Consider the following 24,220-nt stretch of genomic DNA (forward strand, 5'->3'; position numbering starts at 1 on the left):
TAGATTATACATACATAATAACTCTAGCATTTAGATGTTATTGAGTGATCAAGTTACAGCATGGTCACCTGAAGTTCCTTTTCAGCACTGAGGCCCAGTTCCATATTGCTCCTATATTATAAAATCAACACCAGGTGAATGAATTGGTTAGCATAGCACAGGGTTTTACCACTAACTTTTCACAGTGCAATCCTATCTAGCGCTGGAACAGGCAGGCCAGGAGGCCTATCCAGCGCAAGATAGGTGCCCAAAGTCGTTTGGTCGGAGGTAAGGGAAAACTCTTCCCCTTACCCTCAGGTAAGCCACTGCAGCCCCAATGGGTCTTTTTGAACTTGCGCCACCTCAGGAGGTGGCATAAGTTCAAGCAGAGCGGAGAGGCTTGCAGCTATTCCATGCCGCTCGGGAAGGGGGCTAAGATCCAGCATATCTGCTGAGTCCCAGCCCCGCCTCCAGCTCCCCGCCCACCTACCCCTGGACCACCCTCCCCCACCCTCCCTCCACCCCGGAACACCTCCCTCCCAGCCTCCTTCCCATCCTCCCCAGACCTCCTCCCATCAGCTGAGCTTGGCCGATGCAAGCCTCCTGTCAAGTTGACACAGAGCCTGGATTTAGCCTCTGCAGGCTGGTACGCGTCCCTGCACCGGCCCAGTCGACTCTTGAGGAGGAGCAAACGTACCTTACAGTTTGGATTGTGCCCTTAGTTCCCTAACTTTCTGCTCAAAACAAATGTTTAACGGGCAACGTACCATTAATCCATTTGGCTTCTGGATTGTGAATTATAAACTCTTTTCTGAAGAGATCTTCTAAAGACAATCTGGTTTCTGATGAATTTGACAGTTCATCTAAAGTAAAAAGAAAATATGAACATCAAATTACAAACAGCAATGCAGCAGTTGATGAAATACACAAGGCCCATACTGGGCACAGAATTTTTCCCATAGATAGAAAAATGTAAATATATGTTATTAAAAAATTACATAATTCAATGTAACTTGCACTATTTGCAGATATGTTTTATATTCAAATTTACTACCTATAATGCCTGACATTAATAAAAAATGAATTTATGAGCCTCACCCTCTAACCTCATGAAGCCACACTGCCAAAGCACACACTGCATGGTATGGTGAGGGGAGCACTCAGACAGTCAGCAAAAGATATGTACTTTTTAAGTATTCTGCCTGCGTTTCTCCTCAGCCCCACGCCAGCTATTTTGTTGGTGTAAGTATGATGGGAGAAAGGGAATGGGTGGGTTGGAAAACTGGGAACAGGATCCAGCATTCACTTTTGCTGCCAAGATCCATCCCCATTAGTCCTCCCAATCCCTGCCCCAAACATGCCCTTGGCCACACATTAATCAACCCTTAACTGGACTGTTGGAATATCCAGGTGAAGATGGACCATATGAAGCCACTGGCTATTTCCACATGCAAGGATAGTGCAATGTCACAGGGCCATTTACAACAAGCGGATCTACAGATCCACTGTCATGAATGACCCATAGGACTGGGCTGTCAGTCTTTCAGTGCCATTTTTAAAATCACAATAGGATCCATTTTTAAATTCACAATAGGAAGTCGTTGCCCCCCCCCCCTACAATGCTGATTATTGCAAAGAAAGATGAGAAACACAGGAAAAGCTTGTGTGGTGCCTCTCTTTGCAGCCCTTCCTGTTACAAATGCAAGAAGAAGAATGCAAGTAGAGAGACTACTAGAGAATGCTAACAGAAAGTAGGAAGCTTCCCATTTGCATTCTGGCTGTCTCCCTCCTCTAGTGTTTTGGCTGACTGCTTCTTTATCTTTCTGTAACAGGAAGGGCTGCAAAGGAAGAGACATGAGAAAAAACAGACCACAGTAAGTCTAAGGTTCCCTGTTATCCTCTGTTTCATTATCTGTGGTGCGTGGGAACATATCCCCTATAGATAGGGGGGAACCACTTTATATAGAAACTGCATATGTGCCCATTTCAAATTCCGTTTCAGAAACAGCCCAAGTTTAACATAAGATAGGTGGAGTGAAATGTGGGACAGAAGAAATTCATAGAAGAATAACTGATTAAAAGCGGAAATCTACAACAAATTTGGACATTTCTTCTTATACAAGATGGTTGTAAAAAGTCTGAGAAAAATTTAAAACACTTTTACATCTTAATTTTTTGAATTTAAATTTTAAGATCTGTTAAATTTCAGTCTGTATTAACAATAAAAACCATCTAGAATGGAAATCTCCAAACTGAAATGATGTGATGCTATTTTTTAATTTAAATTTTTAGCCAAACCATATAAGACAATTGATCACATACGCTGCAGAAACCAAAATTAAAATTAGATCATAAAATATAAATTATTGTACACTTTCAACTCTTTCCTTTCTACGTATTTCCACCTCAAACTCCTCACTTCTTGGTTTGAAAGACTTCACACCCGATTGGGTGTTTATAAATGGACCTCTTCTCTAATCCTTAACATTCCAACTACAACAGTCTAGAGCAGTGTTTCTCAAACTGTGAGTCAGGACCTACTAGGTAGTTCACGAGCCAATTTCAGGTGGCTGCCCATTCATTTCAATATTTTATTTTTAATATACTCGACTTGATGCTACCCTGGTAAGTGACTGCATTTGAGGAAAAGTCACAGATCTGTATGTTTAACAGGCTACCATGAAGATGCTTTTCACAATGATAGTCAATGGGACTTACTCCTGGGTAAGTGCGGGTAGAATTACAGCCTAAGACTGTTGAAAATTTTCCTGCTCGGTGATGTCACTTCCTGTCATGACATTGCTTCTGGTGGGTCCTGACAGATTCTCATTCTATAAAGTTGGTCCCGGTGCTAAAGGAGTGAGAACCACTGGTCTAAAGAAGTATTACTACTCTTCTAGCAATTTAGGGTATTTGCAATGGCTGTTGAGGCAAATCATTGTCAGACTATTCATTTCCACTAGTAGGAAAGCTGCTGAATAGGGACAGAGGAATCAGATTAGAATCTTAAGGCTGTGATGGAAGAAATTTGGAGTGCTGCTTTACCACTGTGGATGCACAGAGTTCCTGAGTAAACAGCAGCACCTTACACAGGTCATTGACATCATCATCCATGTCCATGCTCAGTACTATTACTGACTACACAGTGTGCCTACATAGTGCTAAATTAGCAGGCCATGTATCTGATGCACTTGGAGTAAGGGCATTGGGTTCCTTTTCCAGATTTAATGATTCTGCCACTTTTGCCTTACACCTCAAGCAGCATTCAATAAATATTTTTGCTATGTAATAGATTTTACACCTCGGCAACATTTGCTGTGTATCCTGTTCAACTTGTTGTAATAATGAAAATTCATTTGTTAAACACTAAACATTAAATAAAACTGTCACTAGTTTCAAACTGTGAAGAAACATAATTCTGAGGTAAATTTTTAAAAGGAGAAGATGAGACAGTGAAAGAGTTTGGTTGGCTGTATTTGTTACTGGAATTCAAGAAGCAATGTTGCCATGAAGTAAAGGTAGAAGACATGCAGACCAGGAGAAGAACTTGTGGTTAATAATCACCAAAGATTTTGGGGGGATGAAGTGAGAGCTTAAGAAAATCTTTTCAGAAGCTCCTTCTACATGAAGAGCCAGGAGCTTGCTAATTGAAAGAACCACCCTGAACTCCTTGGAAGAAGAGTAAAAAATGTGAAAATAAATAAAACTTGGTCGCAGCTTTGGAAGGTGATTTAGCAAGAATGCAAGGGTCTTGAGGGAAGATATCAAGAATTAGCTTCTAGCGTCCTAAATCTTTCTAAAGTGTGGAACCAGACTGTCTTCCTGGGAAGACCCTCCAGTGTGTAAGTGTGACAATTAGATTGAAAGGGGTAATTGATTATCCAAATACAGAACATCTAAATATATAAAGCAACCTGTTGTGTGATTACTCCCATACTTATGTATATCTTTCCAAGTTACCAGAGGAAAGTATATGGAAAGTATGTTATTTGGAAACAGCAGGGATTAAGAAAGGAGCACGTGGTAGAGAATAAAGGGGCAAGGTTTTTGTAGGAGTCCATTCTCCATCATCATTAAAAATAAGTGTCCTTACATGTGATTAAGGCATGAGGGTTTTTCAAATCCCCTCATGGTATCATTTAAAGAAAGATGGGAGAGATTTAACAGGTAGAGTGATGGGTTCTGCCTGACCTGGCTATTTAATCCATCTGCACTATCCACACATTCCCTCATCCACATCTTACAAACTGTAAATATATCACTTTATAACGTTAGAAAGAATGTTTAAACTTTCAACTAAATATGCAGCATATTGAATGGCATAGGTAAGAAAAGATGTATCTGCTTTGTTCAGGATTCTAACAAGTCTCAGAAACATGTACCATTCCTGAACAGTACATTGTCATACCATTTACCTCAATAAGGTACTTTTTTCTGTATGTGCAACACCAGAAAATCACATAACACTACCACCCAACACCTGGTCTTTAGAATTGAATCTCAGCACTTATATGATGTTACTTTCTTGTAATAATTCAATAAATGTTCTCAGGCTTCAGAAAATCTAAGAAATTCATAATGCTTGGTTCCTGCACAGCAAGAAAAACATCATTTTTCACTGCATAATCTTTGTGAATATTGCAACTAGGGGACTTTTCATATCCTTACGAATTCATATGCATTCATACTTTTTGCTTCTTAGTAAAGCTTATCCTTTCCTGTTTATTTTCACATTTCACAATATGCTATACCTTTTCCATCTCCATAAAAATTATATTGAGTTATTTATTGACAATATGACATTTCCCAATTCCTTAAATAACTAATGGATTTTCACATTTGTAGTTAAGATGCAGATGCTGAGTACAGATTGCAAGTCAAAGTTGAATTCTGAATTGTAAAAATCTCTAGAGAATTCCAAATTACAGATTATTATAAAGAACCACACAGGAAGTGCAATTAGAAACAGACAGTTTCTGTTGACAAACAGAAGTTGACAAACAGAAATTTCTGTATCTGGGCCTTGTACTGCCAGAACTTCCCACTCTATGGATTGGAAAAGAAAGAAAAAGTGTGAAGAGGAAAGGAGTGATAGGTTAGAGCAGCAGTGTCCAAACTTTTCAGCACGAGGACCACACTGTATATCTGATATGGTATTGAGGACCAGAAATTAAATAGAGTCAGAAAGAGGGGGATGAATTTTGAAAAAGGATTGGGGGACAGAGGGCAAAATTGATTTACATAGGAAGAGGGAGAGGATTTTGAAAAGGAAAATTGATTTTGGGAGAGTGAATTCTTGAAAGGAGGAATATGGTAGGAAATCAATGTTTTGGGAAAAAATATTTTTTGAAGGGAAATTGTTTGGAGGGATTGGGGAGAGAATTACAGCCCCATCCTATGCATGTCTACTCAGAAGTAAGTTCCATTAGAGTCAATGGGGCTTACTCCCAGGAAAGTGTGGACAGACTTGGGCTGTTAATGTGTTGCAGAGATAAAAAGCTGGGGAACAACTGAGTAATAAGTAAAGTTGGGAGAAATCTAAGAAATGAATTAATTTGTAAAGAGCAAACATGCTTTCAGTATGTTTTGGATAGACGGTGCTGATTGGCCAGCAGTCTGATCAGGGTACTGAATGTATCTGGAACAAGAATCAGGCAGAAGTTACTCTTGCTGTTTGACTCCCCCCCCCCCCACAAACACTCCAGCCCTCCATTCTCCTGTGCTCCATATTTCCTCTTCTGCTCCACCCTCCCTTCCTTTTCCAATCTTGTCAGTAGGGAGTGCAAAGGTTTTTACATCACCAGGAAAGTGGAAGACAAGAAGTCTTGGGCAGGGTATGCAGGGGACATTGTTCTGAAGGCTAAGAACATCAAGAAACATCTCGGTTGTTCTGTCAAAGATCTGACCTCTTTCAGACAACACTTCAGCAAATCCATAGTAATAACTCATTCTAGGAGCAGTCTAAAAGTGTAAAATGGAATAACACCATTATAAGCAAAATTGGGCTTATAAAAACAATAAAATGCAAAATCTTGCTCAATTAACAAAATAACACCGACATGTACCTATTAAAGTGGCTACAGAGTGTCTGTGGAATGTCCCGAATGCTTCTGACTGTGTTTCTAAGCCCCTAACTCCCTCGGAGCTCTGTTGCTTTGACTGGCTGTAGAGTCTTCTGAGCATGCTCAGAAACTGCCATGGAAAATGCATGGAGCCCTATGGAAAGTGAAACCGAGTCACAGTGTGTGTTTATTCACGAATAGGTGACCATGCCTTGATCCATTGGAAAGGGCAGGCCAAGAGGAATGGAACATCACCCAAAGGGTCACGATCCTATGAACGCAGGCCCCAAAAACACTCAAAAAAGGTCTCTCCCTCCAAGCTGATAAATGTTGAACCTATGGAAAGCTAAACTTTTGCATTTAGTCTCAAGAAAGTAAATGTTTAATGGTTCCTTGCTATATTGGTGTGGTTTTTTTTTTCCTACACTTTACAACCAGTTTGTTTCCATAACAAGTCAATGCTATGTTCAATTCTGTTAGTTTTAATTTGTCAATGTTTTAATTTGTTTGTGTTTGGCAGCAGTTGTTCATACAAGTAGCATTCAAATCTTAAATGGCTTCTGTAAGTTTAAGGCTCCTGACTACGTAGTTGTGCTCTGTGTGTGTGTGTGTGTGTGTGTGTGTGTGTGTGTGAGAGAGAGAGAGAGAGAGAGAGAGAGAGAGAGAGAGAGAGAGAGAGAGAGAAATGCATTCCATGCCTTCCTGTGGCTATGTCTGCCAACAGCCACAGACATAAAACACATACAGTCTGTTCTCATTATCCACTAGGGTTAGATTCCTGGAAACCCTCGGAGATAGCAAATTCGCAGATAATTAACCATTGATCTCATGGGATCAATGGGGTTAGGTACAAGGGGTATCTTCCCTACCATCAGAAGAATCTAGCAGGGACCCTAAAGAAGCCAGCAGAGTGCAGTAGGAAGTGCCAGAAGGTCTCTGAATGCTGCAGACACCTTTGAAAGGCTGCAAGGATCTTCAGAATGGCACCTGTAACTAGCACAAACCACTTTAAAATGCTTCCACTGGCCATTTTAAAGGAGTCCGCGCTGGTCACAGGTGCCTTTCTGAAGGTCCCTACAGCCTCCAGAAGTTTCCCGTATAGCAGGTAATGAGAACAGAGGTGCAGGTAACAAAAATAGCAGTTCTGCCTCTCACAGATAAGTGAATTCCCTGATAGTGAATTTGCATATAAAGAGAACTTACTGTATATACCACCTATATGACAGTGATTACACTTGATAAAGTGCTTTAAAATTGATTAAAATATTAGGGCCCAATCCTACCCAACTTTCCAGCACCGGTGGAACTGAAATGCAGTCCCAATGTGTAGTCCCCACAAATGTTCCCATACCGTGAGGAGACCTCTGTGTCTGCCTCCCCACCACAGGATGCAGTGTATGTCCCACTGGTACGGCTGCACTGGCACTAGAAAATTGGACAGGAATGGGCCCTTAATCTGGAATAAAAACACATAACACTGCTTTCAGCCCCCCCCCTTTTTTTGGGATAACACTGCCATCCATGAAAAAATAAGACCATTTTAGACTGCCTCTACTCATTTACCATAAACCACTCTGAAACAGCTATTATTAGAGTTGCCGCTATTTTCTAATGAGCAAATGATGCCAGCAACTGTGTCACTTGAAGAAGCAAGCACCTTTGTCCCTTACTAGGATTTCATGAATGTTGCTTTCTCATTGCTTGTTTGAAGGAAGTAGGGAAATGAACACTTCTTGATATTCTAGCCTCTTCCAGCTAACAGCAGCACAGCTCCCCAACCACCGACTTCAAATGAGTGCTAAATAGGAGGTAATATATCTCACACCTTGTGCTGATCCTCCATTGATGGAGATTAATGAGAAAGTACTGAAGTACTGGAGATTAACCCCAAGTTACACCACCTACCAAACATATCACTTTTAAGAACATACAGTGATGCCTCTCAAGACGAAATTAATTAGTTCCGCGAGTCGTTTCGTATTGCAAAAATTTCGTCTTGCGAAGCTAAACCAAACACACACAAAAAAAAATTGCAAAAAAATTTGTCTTGCAAAGCACAGCCATAGAAAAATTCGTATTGCGAGTCACCAAAAAAAATCGCAAAACACTTTCGTCTTGCGAGTTTTCTGTTGCGCGAGGCATTCGTCTTGTGAGGCATCACTGTATATTAACTTGTGGGTGAGTACTGGCATTCTCCCTCTTGCTGGGACTTGCTTATCTCCAGGAGGCAATAAGATGGAGTACATCTGAACAACTCAATGACATTTATTTTGTCCTAAGTACATTCAGGTAAGTTCATGCAGTTGTTTGCAGTATTAAGGGGTGTTTATTTCAATAATATTTGAAATTCTAACCCTACATGAATCTCATAGCACCAAGTTTCTCTTATGCATATTTTGCAAAGAATTCAGTGCCGAAGTGTCATCATGGTTTAAATACACAGGACAAATAAGTCACTGGACGGCAGTAGCTAAAGGGGGGGAACAGTAAGTACTGTAGTCACCGCAACGTGCAGTGTGAGCAGCCCCTCACCCTTACCATTGGAGACATTCTGGGCAGCCATGGTAACATGCGAACGCTTGTCGAACCGAACAGCATCTCCTGTGCATTGCCACTGCTGCCTGGAATGGGTTCAACGGCGAGTGAGAGGGGCAGCTTTCACAGTGCATTGTGGTGCCTGCAGTCCTTACCATTTTGACCCCTTCTACCTACACTACTGTTGAAAGGAATACAGTTTGCAACAAAATACAAAAAGTGGAACAGATTCTGTATATAAGTTTTTATATTACTCTGATAATGATTATGACAATGATGATGATCCTACCTGGTGTTAAAAGAATTACAGACATTGTGATGAGTGAACATACAACAAGAATCACCAGTAGCGCAATAGCTATTCCCTTCCAGTTTCTCTGTGGTGGGCTGTTGCTTCCAAGTTCCTGTGGGAATAAAAAAAAGAAAGAAAGAAAGAAAGAAAGAAAGAAAGAAAGAAAGAAAGAAAGAAAGAAAGAAAGAAAGAAAGAAAGAAAGAAAGAAAGAAATTGTTCCATAATTACATATATTTGCAAAATATTATCAATAAAATAAATTTAATGCATAGTTAAAATCTCAGTACAATATCAGGTTTTCTCCCTCAGCAGTTCATACAATTCTTAAAAAATGATTCCATCTTCTTAAAAAAAAATACATATCACTTTTTCTTGATAGACACCCACACCTGCACACTTAGAGATCATCACTTGAGCTTATAGAACTTGTCCAAAATATGGCTGGAGCTTTAATGGATTGAGGATAAACTTTAGGACAATACGAACTGGCATTTTACAAGATAATTAGGGAAATAAAATATAGCAATTTACTGTAATTCCATGTAAAGTGGCACGGGCCATAAAGGTTTAAATACACATAGTTTTAATGTGCAACATTATACTACCAATTCAGAACTGAAACCATTTACAAACTGCCAGAGGCTCTGGTTATTCCATTTTGAACAGAACAGCATTTCTTTCTCTGTATAGTAATATGTTCATAAAATGCTCCCCTATTACTCATAAAAAATCAACATCACCCTGTAGCAGCATTAAACAAATGCTTCTAGAATTGCCAGCACGTTTTAAGAACATAACCTCCCTTAGGATACATATGTACCCCAACTCCTATCTACAGTAGGCAGATGGTGATTTAACTTCTTCAGTAGAAGACATATAAACTATATTCTGATTTGTTTTTAATTCACAATATTTACTAAGAGAACAGAAAACTAAGTCCATGCGAAAACCATATTCTCATACAGTACGAAAAATCGGAGTGGGTCATCAAAATATGTTCATTCTTCTGTGGGCTGACTCACAAGTATGATTGAGCATGTTGCAATCCACAGATGACATTATAAGTAGACAGGGTAGGAAGGAGCATCACAATTGTTGGCCCAGGCCCAAGATTCAGGATTGAGACTGGCTGGCAGCCTCTCTATATGAAGAGTGTATGGCAGCTGCCTGGTTGAAAGTAGCAATTTCAATGTTTTCTTCTGAGCTTCATTCTCATCCCTCAGCCTAGTAGGCCAAGATGGATAAGACAATGTCTTGTTGTATGTGTGTGTTTGTGTTTCCCTTTAAAAAAGTATCTGTGGGGGTAGGTGAAGATCCAGATCAGAACTGCAGGTCAGGTGTCATCTTTTCCCAGCCAGTTTCCTGACAAAATTCTCATAGCAGCTATTTGCCAAAGTATTCCCAAAGTATTTCCCTTCTCAAGGCTGTAACCCTGCACTTATGCTACACAGGTTCTAAGTTCTCTTTATGTCAGTCAAACGTGGGACAATAATGCAATATTATTATTTAAATAGACACAGATTACATGGTTAAAACAAAAACAAAAACACCTCATTTTGAAGTCACACTGCAGCCATTATGGAATCCATTAATTACCCATTATGGAAAAGTAAAGTATGGCCATAAAATCCATGCTATTCAAATGCCAACTTTTACAAATGAAGTTCTATTAGTTTTATTCAAATTTAACATAAATAAATGATGTTACCATAGGAGCATCATGTTTTGAAAATATTTGTGCCATAATTCTTGAACACCAGGATGCAAAAACTGAACTATGGGTTTGGTTTACTAACAGTAACAACTGCTACTACCTCAGTATACCTTCCAAATATTTCCATCACCATTACACAGACTGACCATTGCTGAAACTCTCCAGGCATGCTTAAAAGGTTGGGAAAAGATGAGTCATAACAATAGCAGTACAGGCTTCAACAAACTGAGCCTTTTTTATGTAAACAAAAGCTATGCTATTATCCAAGTGAATGTAGAAGTGCAGAAAAGTGATTGGTTCCATACAAACCCCAGGAAAGACACCCCCCATCCACATCACAACTCCTGATTCCGCCTTCAGAAGGAGCACTGAGCATCACACCACAGACCAACTGGGAGGTATCTGAGCTCGGCAAGGCAGGAGGGAACAGACAGCGTGAGAGGACAAAAGTGGCAGGGTCACCCACAGCAGTTGGGAGGTTTATGACTCAAATCTTTGCAGGTCTACTCAGAAGCTCCATTGTGTTCCACCTTCTGGACCCCTACTAACTGGGTAAGAGGCGCTTTTTCAAGTGGGTACTCCTCTTTTATTTATCAGGGAGAGAGTAACTGGCCCACCTCACCCCAGCACTGTCTGTTCTAGTGGCTGTCTGCTGGTATTCTTTTGCACCTTTTTAGATTGTGAGCCCTTTTGGGACAGGGAGCCATTAGTTATCTGATTTTCTCTGTAAAACTGCTTTGTGAACTTTTTGTTGAAAAGCAGTATAATTATAATAATAATAATAATAATAATAATAATAATAATAATAATAATAATAATAATAATAATTCTCCCCTCTCTAGTACAGAAAAATTAGGTCTTCTATTCATTCAATCATCCATTTCTAGATCACCAAGAAAGCCCCCTCCCTTGTGTCCTGGCTACCCCCACCTTCTTCAGGGTCCTCCTCCCAGCCTCGTGCAGCCAAAAAAAAAAAAAAAAATTCTGAAGCCTTCCCCTCCCCCTCTACCCCCATCCCCCACCTCCTGAAGTCATCTTACCCTCCTCCCACCACATCCCCTGTTGCTGTCAATCTGAATGCCAGGTCACCTCCAAGGTCTTTGGTGCAACGTGGAAGCATGAAAAGAAGTAAGCAAGCACAGACACACACACACAAAAAACAGAGTTTCAAGAACACACAAAAAGTGAGTCATTACTCAAGTCAGTTCAAGTTATAACTCATTTCCAAGTCACTGGCTGCAAGTCGCAAGTTGGGTTCAAATCAGTGACATTCGTGACTCAAGTTGACCTGAGACATGAAAAATCAGTGCTTTCACAACTTGAATTGAGTCGTCATGACTGAAGTGCCCATCCCTGCTGTTACATTCAGGGCCTATCCAACTTTTCAGCACCAATATAGCCACAGTGCAGTCCTGAGGAAAGGGAACAAATGTTCCCTTACCTTGATGAGGCCTCCATGACTGTCCCTCCACTGTAGGATGCAGTGCACACCTCATTGGCATGGCTGCATCAGCACTGGATAGAGTTAGTGCAAGGTCAGAGGGCTCAGGCCTTTTTGAGAAGCAGTATCTGAAAAGAACCAAGCAAGAGAATGGATCATAGTTAGAATTTCATAACCATTTCTTCTCCATCTCAAAAGTAGAGCAAGTGAACTGAAAAGCAAACTATTCAACACAACTATAGGGTTCTTTTCTTTACATCTTTGTTTCTTTAGAGACAATGTGAAAGCTGAGTGAAGTCTGGAACAAATTAATTTTACCAACTTGCAAGGGACTAAATTCAAATTAAGGCATGTTTACATTTGCAACTAGATGGATTGCTTTACTGCTGCAAATTTTGAAGTTCATTAAAGGTATTTATTATTCTTGTGAGCATAATTTGCTTTTGCTTAATCAGGCTGGGACCATGAATTCTGTTAATATAACCTGTAGTTTGATGAATATCCCAGCTGCTGCAGCACGAAAAAGAAAATGTCAGTTTTAACTGTATGTTCTTAAAATAGGATTGCCATCTCTTTTTTAAAAAAAATCAGCCTGGACAGTATCCCTTTGGGGCTGCCTATCAGACAATTGTACATGTGTGTGTGTGTGTGTGTGTGTGAGCATGTTTTAAGTATAGAAAACTAATTTTTGTTTCTCAGTAAAATTTTAGTTGTTCATTATTAATTTCTTGGGAGGCTTTTTCGAGTGTGTACAGTACAGCCAGAACATGAAATTGGAAGTAAACAAGAGAAGGAATCAGGCTGTATTTGGCCGAACTTGATTTAGGGAACTGATGGGTTTGCTGTGGAAGTCCACTACCAAGCAATCCACAGAGAAGAGGACACAGAAGAGGAGAAAGCAGTTGGTGAGGATGCAGACAGCTTTACTTAGGGAGGTCTTGCCAAGCAGCTGATAGTGGGCTTGTGACAGGGAGAGCATCTGTGGCTACTTGTCTGAGACTTCTGCCAAGCTGTACAGCTCAGTGGTTGTGGAAGCATCCCAATGCAGCATCCCAATCACTACATACCAGTCAGAAACAGGATGTTTATATATAGGAATGAAGAAGTGGTACATAGAATAATGTGTGAAAGAGGGAGTATGGCATCAGTAAATATTTTCCACATTCCTACTTCTTTGACAGCAGCATATGATGACTTAATATGTAATGTGTGGCTAAGCCAGCGCTCTTATCTTTTGAGTTCTCTGATTTGCATTGAGCTTTGAGTTCTCAGCCATCAATTCACTATGGCCCTTCAGTTTCTGCTTCCATAATTCTCATCTATCAAATAGATAAACATAGTCTAGAATGTCTTCTACGAGTAATACAACTTAGGGCACAATCCTAACCAGGTCTACTCAGAAGTAAGTCCTATTTTGTTCAATGGGGCTTACTCTCAGGAAACTGTGGTTAGGATTTCAGCCTAAATTTCTTAATAATACATGTGTTACACATATGATGGTTTGTAGTGAAAATCTGACATCTTGATTTTCTTGAATTATGCATTTCATGTCCTTTTGCTGTGGTTGTAACAGTTGGATGTGGAATTGTGTAAGGTTGATTTGTGTTAGCCTGGTATCATGTGACTGATATTTTGTAGTAGCAGTGGATTTGTAAGTACGTGGGATAATTATACAACTTCAATGTGCAGTATTTATTTATTCATTCATTCATTCTATTTAAAACATTTATATAATGCCTTTCTGTCCCTGAAGGGATTACCAAAGTAGCCATTACATGACTGAAATGGACACTTTGAATGATGAGTTGTGGGACTGTGGTGAACTCATGAGGGGTGTCGCATACCCCACACCTTCCCATCACCACTCTTCCACCCCACCATTCACCCACTGGCTTTACTTGCCTCTTCAATCCTCTTTTCACTCATTGAAAGTGATCAGGAAAAGGATGGAGGCAGCAGCAGCCTAAATCTTTGTTCAGATCCTCTGCTGCAGTCAATTGTGATGGCAGACCTGCTGAAGCAGCCACAGGATGATCCTGTTCTGAACATTAATTTTTGCAAGACAGGGCTTTTCAAACTGGGACATCATGATGCCCTAGCCAGAGGGCCCTGGCCTCTTTCCCCTTAAGGGGCGGGGCAGAGGGAGTCAGCAACACGATCCCCAGGATTGCGTCACTAAGGGGGCTGCGGGGACTGGCATGTACTCACCAGTCCCTGCAGCAGCCTTCCTGGGGTGTGGGGAGCCCTGCGCGTGCATCTGCAGGGCTCCCCAAAGTTGAAAAGTGAAAGCACAACGATCGCACTCCACTTCTGGTTTTTCCACTTCCCCTGCCTTATTACAAAGTTCTGTATTTATCTCTCTGCCACTGCTTGGTCCCTGGTTGGCCCAACAGTGTGCTGTGGAGAGTCTGTCACCACCGCTGCAAACTGGGCTTGCCAAGAATAGGATTGGGCCATTAGGGAGCTTATTGCAAATGAAAGATTTGAACTAGGGAACTCCTGGTCCTCCTAGCCACTATGCAACACTACTTGTCTTTTATTACCTTTATCACATAAGGCTGGTACTTGGGATTTTTCCTCTCTGTGGATATTCGTCTCTCATAGAAATATAACTGTAATATTCAATTTCTTTTGGGCAGTTTGTTTTTCTCTAGATACTGTATAGTCTTCCACTAGAACCAATTATGAAGCATACTGTAAGGGGAAAAAATATTTCTGTAAGAAGACTTTATGGATTTTTCCCATGTTCCAAAGAAATTTACTATGCAGAGGAAAACATCTTTCCTTTCTAGAAAGACAACTTTGTGAATAAAAATACAATTCTATATATGTGAAACAAACCATTATATGAAAACATTAATATTATTGTAAGAGTTTAAGGCTTAAAATGGAATTGTTGGAGAATTTCAAAAGCATTTCACATACACTGAAAAAGAACAATATGTCATTCGTATGTCAAAATGTGCCACTTCAATCTAGGCAAGAAAGCCTGGGGAATTTTAAATAATGGGAAATGGAGACAGTCACTAGAGGCAGAAAAGATTTTGTTCCATATATGTACCCTTAGGCTCACTGTTTTGTTCTTTCATCCACTCTCATGGAAATAGCAAATGAGACTTATGTAATATTTATATAATATAGCTCACTTGGTACCTATACTACACACCAAATGGTTTATATCCAGACCTTCTATTTTGCAAGTGATATGTCAAGCTTTCACAGCAGGGGAAGGGGCAATTTTTTTTTGCAATAATAATAATAATAATAATAATAATAATAATAATAATAATAATAATAATAATAATAATAAACTTTATTTATATCCCGCCCTTCTCCCTAAAAGGGACCAATCTCCTTCTAACCATCTGAACCAGTGACTCCTGTGGGGGGGTGGTCTACAGGTACAAGTGACCCTGGGTGGCACAGCTGGGGGGCGCCGCCGCCACCACCACCCTGTCGTGCTACCCCAAGAGCCGCCCATGTCCACTGCCTCCCTCCTGGAGGCATTCTGAGCACCAGATAGGTCATGGGCAGCCTCCCCAGCCCTCAGATGGCCTTCTGAGGTCTCTGGAGGGCCTTTAAATGTCACTTTCGATTTTCAGCTGAAAACTGGAAGTAACATTTAAAGGCCTCCGGAGGCATTAGAAGGCCTTCTGAGAACCAGGAAGGCTGCACGCAGTCTCTCCAACACTCGGAACACCTCCAGGGGAGGCAGTGAGCATGGGGGCGGCACCCCTTGAGCTGTGCCCCTGGGTGCCACAGTGGCCAGGACCACCACTGCCAGAACCTCTCCTCATGTGCTTCCTCCAAACCTGAAGGTTGGGAGATCCACAGAACCAAGATGCTCTGCAACATGGGATACTGGAGAAAGGAGGAAATCACCAAAATCACAACTCTTTACTTTGCAAATGAGAGTCTGAATGTATGATGTATTTCAAGGTAATTTAATAATTCTCATAAAAAACACAGCCACTAACTGAAATTCCCAATGTGCGTATTAATGCCTCCTCTCTGGTGATCTCCTGAAAACTCTTCTCTTCCAGAAGACTATTGCTGTTTTAAATTTCCCCTTTCTTGTTTTTGTATTTTGTTGCTGCTCTTAATTGTTTATCTATTTTTTTAATATGTCATAAGCTGCTTTGAGTGCAGAAGCAGAAGAATGGGGTATACACTATATATTTTAAATAAATAAATATTCACTTTTTCATATTTATTCTACACTGATGCCCATATTTACCGACAGTTAATATCAGGAACCAAACAAAGTTTTATTTATATAATAGTAATCTTAATAATATTGCTCTTAAGCTTGGGATGAGGCTTCCTGTAACTCTGATTTAAAGTCATTTCAGATGTCAATGTTTGATATTAAAGTCCTACAGAGTGATTTTCCCCACTTCAGTATATTCTCACATGGCGAAGTAATATTTGAAAAGTCAGTGTTAAAAAACCATAAATTACACAGGCCTAGAGAGAGAGAGAGAGAGAGAGAGAGAGAGAGACCTGGGGGGGGGGCTGCCAAGGATGTTTGAATGAATTTAGGATATTTTTGAAATGCTGAATCCAAAAACAGTATCCGTTTTGCCCAATTGACTCTAGTTTTCGGGGTACAGCATTGCCACCTTATGGTGATTCAAGCAGCTTTCTCATGAGAAAGCCGATGTGGCATCCTCTCAAGGAAGCTGCTTGAATCAGTATATAAGGTAGTTACGCTGTACTAGAGCCAATTGGGCAGAACCCAATGCCATTTTAGGATTCAGCACCCCAAATATAACTAATAAAAATAACTTTTAAGACAACAAAATGTGTGCAGACCTGTGTTATCATTGCTGGGGGGGGGGGCCTCAAGATGTAACATGCAACCTTATATGAATACTATTTTAGGATGATTTTAAAGAAAGACAATGTGTAGGTTGGTTCAACTGCTGTTCCCAAGTCTGAGATGGCTAGTCCAAATGCCACTTCTGCCTCCTCTTGTGCCTGCCCTGTCAATTTCCTTGCTCCCTCCATCTCCACTTCTCACTATTCCAGCTATTTTTAGAAAGCAGGAAGAAAAAAGGGTGACCTAAAGCATTTTCCCAGAGTTACTAAGGGCAGGCATGGGGTGAGAATGTGACTACCTGGTGCCTATCTTGTCTCAAAAACTTTTGTCTTGATTTGCTGTTATTTTTATTTTATTCATATTTTAGCAACCCTAGCAGAACTATTCCTATCATGGCTCCTTTCTCTCCATCATTTACAGCGAAATAGTTATCTTCCGTCAGTAGAAGCAGACTATTAAGAAACAACAATGCTGGATTCTATTGATCAAACTTGAGGGAAAAGTGACTTTTGTCCTTTTGAAGAATAGTCTTTTCAGAACTGACAGTCATGCTGGTTGCTGCCAGGCAAACTTCCAAAGTAGTAAAGTACAAGCACATTTAAAGGTTAAATATATTGACCCAGAAAAAAGGGAATATTTATTTCCTTCTCTCCTGAGTCTAAGATGAAGAAAAACATTTTATAAAATTGACTTTTTTGCAAAAAGGTTTTAGGCCTTGGGTTGTTTTGTAGCAAACAATACATAGCCAAGAGATCATTTAAGTTTGTTTTTCAATGATGCCTTAGTTTTAGAAAGCAAGTATTTGTGAATTTTTATGTAATTATTATAAGAAAAGTGATAAAAGATAAAAGGCTCAATCCTATATGTACTTCTCTGGGACTAAGCACCACTGAACACACTGGAACGTACAGCTGAGTAGACATGCCTCAGATTATGCTATAAGTGTTGCAGCAAGATTTGGGCAAAGGAGGGTAACCCACTGGGGTGTGCAGTGCTAGGCTGGATCTGGTCATCTGTCTGGGCTTTCTTTAGGTTATACTTCTCAGGCTTTCTGTTTACAACACTGCTCCCTTTCTATCGGTCATAGAGTGGGGATGCGGGCTCAAGATATACCACCTTTCAGGACTGGCAAGTCTGCATCTTTGTTTGCCATTTGACACGGAAGACTCACACTTGAGTCTCAAAACACGTGTTTTCACTGACGTGTGCACATACTTCACAACTTTAGGTGAGTTGGGCTGCCCTGAGCCCATATGGCACCTTTGTGAGCAGTAGAAAAAGCCACCCCTTCCTCTTCACCCAAAGTGACATTCTGCCAGCATCCTCCTCCTTCCCTCCATTCAGTTGTCTGAAGGGCGTCCCCTTAGATGTGACACCCTTGTGCAGTGCACAACCTACACAACAATACAGGGTGGTCCTATTGGAAAATGATGCAATTCTAACATTACAGTGCTAGGCAATTATAATGACTTGCTAACAATGTGTACATTTATTTATTAGGCTTTCAATATTGTGTGCCTTCCCCCCAAGGAGCAAGTGCACTCTCAAAGTTTAGCATGCAGGTTGACATGTGCCTTTCATGAGTGCTAGCAACGCATAATATTTATGCACAGAGTACGTATCAGGGAAGGAAAGCACACTGCAAGGTTCTCACTGCAGAGTGAGAGAAAATAAGGACTGGCCTAGTTTTTGCTTCACATCAACTACTGCATGACTACCTCCTAGTGCGACCAACAACCTCGATATCTGTAGGTCCTCCCCCTATCCCCACTACCAGAGTATAACAATGGTGGCTTGGCAGTTCAGGAATCCCTGGCTATAATTTCAGAACAAAACATGGACCAGCATAATGATGGAGAATCAGTAGTGAATAAAGATATTGTACAGTTCTTTTCTTACCAAGCACTGTAGAAACATATTCAGAGCACTTAGCTCCACAGCACTCTATATGAAGTGACAGTATATTATAAAACAAATCGTATGAAATGTATTCTATCATTAGACATTGTAGAGACCCCATCATGAACTGTAATACCAAAAGGGCAAAGGGCTGCGAAGCAGGATAACCCCTTGTTCCTCCTTTGTCTTCCCGAGAAGGGTAAATAAGTAGATTAAGGAATGACTCCTACTGCCTCAGGAGCAAACACAGTCAGTAGTCAATGGAAGATTTAGCGAAGAGCTTTGTGTTGCAAGATTATAAGGGGCTGCAAGAAGCAACATGCTAACTGTCTATCAAACAGTTAATTGGGGGCATTGACTGAGTTTAGGTATCCTTCCTGGTAGACAACAGAAGGACCCCAGGTAACAGAGATGTTGAGATATTATTAGTCTACCAAGGAAAAGACAAGATATAACCTAAGAAGCAACTATGTACAAACAATACATTAAGAATGTGATGCATGGACCTTTTGAATGTATAAAAAGCTGGTGAAAGAGATGGTTGGCACGCAAGCTTTTTAGGTACACGCCGACTTGCGTCCTTATATTGCAATATAAGATTTTAAAACCCAGCGCTGGTATTTTTCTTTATTTCTTCCCTCACACCGGGCTAAGTCCTTTCTGCTCAGCCCACCAAGCAGACCTCTGTTTCTCACAACACTAAGCACTACATTTCCAATATGCTCTTTATCTTTTTAACTGATGGCTAGAGGTGGGTGAAAAATGGTTTTATTTTTTTCATGGATTTCAATATTTTCCAAAAGTTAGAAGTGCAGAAAGCAGTGTTACATGTTTTTATTCAAAATTTATATCTTAATCAATTGTAAAACATTTTTATCAATTGAAATCAACACAATATAGGCAGAACAGGGACAATGTAAGATTTGCATGTTGTTGCTCAACTATATCACAGTCAAATTTGCTCTTAAAGTAACACAGAAAGAGCCCAAGCGGTTCAATGAACCAAATGCTTCCAGACACCAAGGCTATCAAGGGAGTGGGGGGGACGGACAGGTACTACAGCCACAGAACCCACAACCCTACTTGTTTTAAACTGCTTGAAAGCCTTCAATAAGAGCATCAAATTATTGAAGCCCACAATCCATAACCCTACTTGCTTTTCCAAATTGCTTCAAAAAGGCTTGAATAATAAATACAACATGAACATAACAACATTGAAACCTAGAACCCAGCTTTCTTTTTAAAAGTTCTTTAAAAACTGCAAGTAAGGAACAGTTCAATAGCTTGCTTTACTTCCATGTTTGCTAACTTTGATTAAACCGAATGAAAAATACAGGTGTCTTCGCAGTCTTCAAACCCGGTGCAAAAGGCAATATTTATTTCCTTTTGCTTTGGAACAGCGAGAACTTAGACTGATATACTGGTCCAGCCTTGTTATACACGGATTTTTTATACATGGATTTGACTCAACACGAATGGCCACTGCAAGTGTGAAGGAATGTGCTGATCCCTGGAGAAAGGGAAAAATGTATCCCTTTAAAATCAGTTTTAAAAACTGAACAGTCCTTTAACAATAGCCTCATTAATGAGAGGGGGGGCAGCTGGCTGACAATCCATCAATCCTTCTCTCTCCAGGCGACCCCTCCCTTCCCATTGAGCATGTGAAAGAAAGGTGATCACTTTGCATTGGTGAAGGGAGGGGCTAAGTGAAGCGCCTTTCTAAGCTTGGAGGACAACTGATTGATGGATTGTCTTCTTAATGACTCTTATTTTACATCACAAAGAAGGCTGTTTTTAAATCACCAGAGCAAAGTAACTTTGTTTTTTAAATTGATTTGCTGTAGTGTGTTTTTTGCCATCCACACAAATAATGAGGCGCAACCTGTACATAGATGCATTTATTTATTTTTCACACCACCCTTCCTCCAAAGAGGGTAGTGTACACAACTGCTCCCCTCCCTTTGTCCTCACAACAAGCTTTTATACACTGATTTTTTATACACGGATTTGACTCAGCACGAATCAAATGAGAAAGAATGTGCTGATCCCTGGAGAAGGGGAAAAATACATCCCTTTAAAATCAGTTTTAAAAACTGAACAGTCCTTTAACAACAGCCTCCTTAATGAGAGGGGGGGGGCAGCTGGCTGACAATCCATCAATCCTTCTCTCTCTAGGCGACCCCTCCCTTCCCCCAGCACATGAAAGAAATCTGATCATTTTGCATTAGTGAAGGGAGGGGCTGAGTGAAGTGCTAATGAATTGTCTTCTTAATGACTCTTATCTTAGAGTCAAAAGGTCGGCAAGGCTGTTTTTCAATCACTGGAGCAAAGAAACTTTGTTTTTTAAATTGATTTGCTATAGTTGCAAATCAGTTGTTGTTTTTTTTCTATGTGAGTGCTTGGAACAGAACCCATGTGAATAATTAGTCTCAATCTGTATAACCAGCTGTGGGGGGCGGGGGAGGACACACTCCTGGTTTCTAGCTAATTCTCTAGTAGTAGTAGTAGTAGTAGTAGTAGTAGTAGTAGTAGCAGCAGCAGTAGTAGTAGTAGTAACTTTATTGTCATTTTGCTACAGCACAATGAAATTTATGCACCTTTGAGACACAAGCATAAATATATACAACATTTCCAACAATCACATTCTGCGCACTCACCCACACATTCTATACAACATGCATAATAATATAAAAACAATATAACAGACCATAATGCCCAGGAGCATGGTAACAACTATATCACCTTATTCAACGTAATTATGGCTATGGGATAAAAACTGTTCAGGAATCATGTGGTGCGTGCTCTAATAGTTCTGTATCGTCTCTACCCAAAGGCAACAGTTCAAAGAACATATAAGCTGGATGGAAGGGGTCTCTCAGAATACTATGAGACTTTGCAGACAGCAAGATGTATAGATGTCCTCCAAAGCTGGTAGATGAAAGTTGATGATGTGCTGCGCAACCTTAATAATTCTCTGCAGAGCTTTTTTGTCACCTACAGAGCAATTTCCGTACCACACCAAGATATCATAGGTTAGGACACTCTCAATGGTGCAACGATAGTAAGACACAAGCAGCTGCTGTGACAAATTTAACCTCCCAAGCTTCCTCAGAAAATATAACCGCTTTTGTACCTTTTTTATCAACATGCTGGTGTTAATAGTCCATGAGAGGTCCTCTGTAATGTAAATACCTAGGAATTTGAAACTAGCAACCCTCTCCACCTCCTCACCATTTATGTATAATGGTGTGTGTACAACTCTATGGCTGACACCACATTTTAGTGCCTTTTGGATGGCATATAAGGTGGGCAAGTTTGGTGTGCTTAGGATTATTCTGCCTGATGAGCCATGCAAGTATTGTGTAAGAGTCTGACTACTATTTGCTTGTCCTAGTAATGCTGTTTTTCTTGGACAGGAGGCAGCTGAAGCAGGTAGCACAGAGGAGATGTAAAGGCATTCCATTGTTTTTCAACCTACAAGAGAGCAAACACCACCAGCATTAACCCACAGCAGGACCTTGGAGGTCTAGCCATTGCAACTGGGAAGAGGCATGGGATGGTTTGGAATCTGTTGCTGTCAATGGTTGTGGAATATGTCAAGCAAATCCCCACTCCCCTGACCTTCAATTATAACCTTGAGACACATGCCAATAATCATTTGACTCTCATACTGGCATGATTCCCTGGATTGGTCAGACTTTGTCTGACCTTCTCCAGTATAGCGGTGGGGGGTGGGGGGGAGGTTAGAATCCTGGTAAAGTCTAGGAGCAAGTGTAATCAGGATTTCGGAAATGTGGTAGTAGAATTGGAGTGGCAATTCCTGATCACTTGATCACAGTTCACTCCAGGTCTTTCTACATAGGTGGTAGAGTGCATGTTTTCTTTTTTGAGCACTGATTGTTCTTGCAGCAAAGGAAACTTGTTCTTGCAGGGGAAACTTGCAGCAAAGCCTGCATGACGTTGCTGGTAGGTGGGGTGGAGGAAAACTAAGCTCCAGCCTAGGGCCACCCCATGAGGCAAGTATAGTATGAAACAGGGATTAAGAATCCCTGTGGGCACCCTGAGATGTGGATTGCTGAAGGGGGTCACAGAACCAACCTCTAGAAGCCACAGCCTCAACCTTCATCTTGAGGATGCAGTCCGGGAACCCTTTAATCATGGATTGCAAAGTCAGCCTTGTCAGAGGGCAGGGAAGCATCAGCAAGCCCCCTGGAGAAAGAGCAGCAGGAAAACCAGGAGGAAGACATGCAGGAAGGGGTGAGGCAGGCTTCCCTGGCCCTCAGAATGCCTTTTAAAGGCATATAAAATGGTGCTTCCAGTTCCCACAAGAAACTGGGAGTTGCTGTTTTTTTGCCTGATACGGACATTCTGAGGCTACAGATGCTACAGGTGTACATGCACAGCTTCTGTGGGTCTCAGAACACCCTCTGAAGGTGACCAGAGCACAACTCCAGTCGCCTTTGGAGGGTCCAGGTGGGCTTTCCCCCAAGGGTTCAGAACCAGCAGATTATGAAATCTGTGGATACCAGATAATGAGGGCTGTCTGTATATCATTTGGAATGTTGAAATACAGCTAGATAAAAATAAAAGAATACAAAATAAACGGGGAAAAATGTCTAGGCACATACTTCGATATATAGGGATAGTTCCTTTTAACGGGAAAACTATGCATTACGTTAAGCACATCATACGAGAGAGAGAGAGACTGTACAGGCACTGTTTCTGTGCACACCTCCCCTTAGATAGGTCAGCAAATCAATATCTTTAAATTCACAAATTTAAATTCTTCATGGTTTCAGTTTATAAACATTTAAATAACACTTTGTTTAGGATTTTTCAAGAAGAGAAAAAATGTGTTCAGACATAGCATTCTTTGAAGGCAAATATAAAATTGCAGAGGCAAAAAACAGGCTGCTTTACTGTGCAGCGATAAGACCAAAATTCCATTCCAAGTGTCTAATATGGTTTTCTTTGTTCTTCTCAAAAGCAAACTTTAAATATTACTTCTTGCCAATATGCTGGCTGCAGTCCCTCACAACTAGAAATCCAAAAGGAAAAAAATCATGAATGCTCAAAAGAATTACCTGCCAAAAATCATCAATTGAGACTCAAGAGGTCCCTTGCAGGACCAGTTCAAATCCCCCCGCCACACCTGAGGTTGCAAGGCCACTTCTGTGACATAGCATCTTGCCGCCCCCTGTTGCCCTGGCTCCCTGTGCATGTTCCAGCATGCCACTGATACACTCTTCCTCCTTATCTCCCTGCTCTTTGGATGGTTTTAAAAAGGAAGAGTGTCAGAAACGAAAGAGTTCTAGCCTAGATCATCTCCAGGAATCAACCCTGTACTCTAGGCCTTCTTTCTTTCTTTCGTTCTTTCTTTCTTTCATAAAGTTGACCTGGAGAGTTGAAAAAGTAGGAAGAAGAAAAGGAGTGATAGTGGCAGCTGCTACTGCCATCAGCCAGGTCAGGCTGGCA

At 40.8% G+C, this 24,220-nt stretch overlaps 1 protein-coding gene across 4 annotated transcripts in view; it reads right to left on the reverse strand.

Annotated features, from left to right (window-relative positions):
- The window catches only part of DPP10 (dipeptidyl peptidase like 10), a 250,981-nt gene extending 239,325 nt beyond the window's left edge, over nt 1-11,656 (reverse strand). For 2 of the 4 annotated variants that reach the window (XM_066632915.1, XM_066632898.1), the window contains exons 1-2: nt 8,866-8,974; nt 747-842 (exon numbers count right to left, since the gene is read on the reverse strand). In XM_066632915.1, coding sequence (XP_066489012.1) covers nt 747-842; nt 8,866-8,890 — 121 coding nt within the window. In that variant the 5' untranslated portion in view covers nt 8,891-8,974. Of the gene's footprint in view, nt 1-746; nt 843-8,865; nt 8,981-11,623 lie in introns of those variants that run through there. The other 2 variants (XM_066632907.1, XM_066632922.1) reach the window with 2 other exon arrangements.
- Between the last annotated feature and the right edge of the window lie 12,564 nt (nt 11,657-24,220).

Source organism: Tiliqua scincoides, chromosome 1 (genome assembly GCF_035046505.1).
Source record: "Tiliqua scincoides isolate rTilSci1 chromosome 1, rTilSci1.hap2, whole genome shotgun sequence".
Classification (NCBI taxonomy): Eukaryota; Metazoa; Chordata; class Lepidosauria; order Squamata; family Scincidae; genus Tiliqua; species Tiliqua scincoides.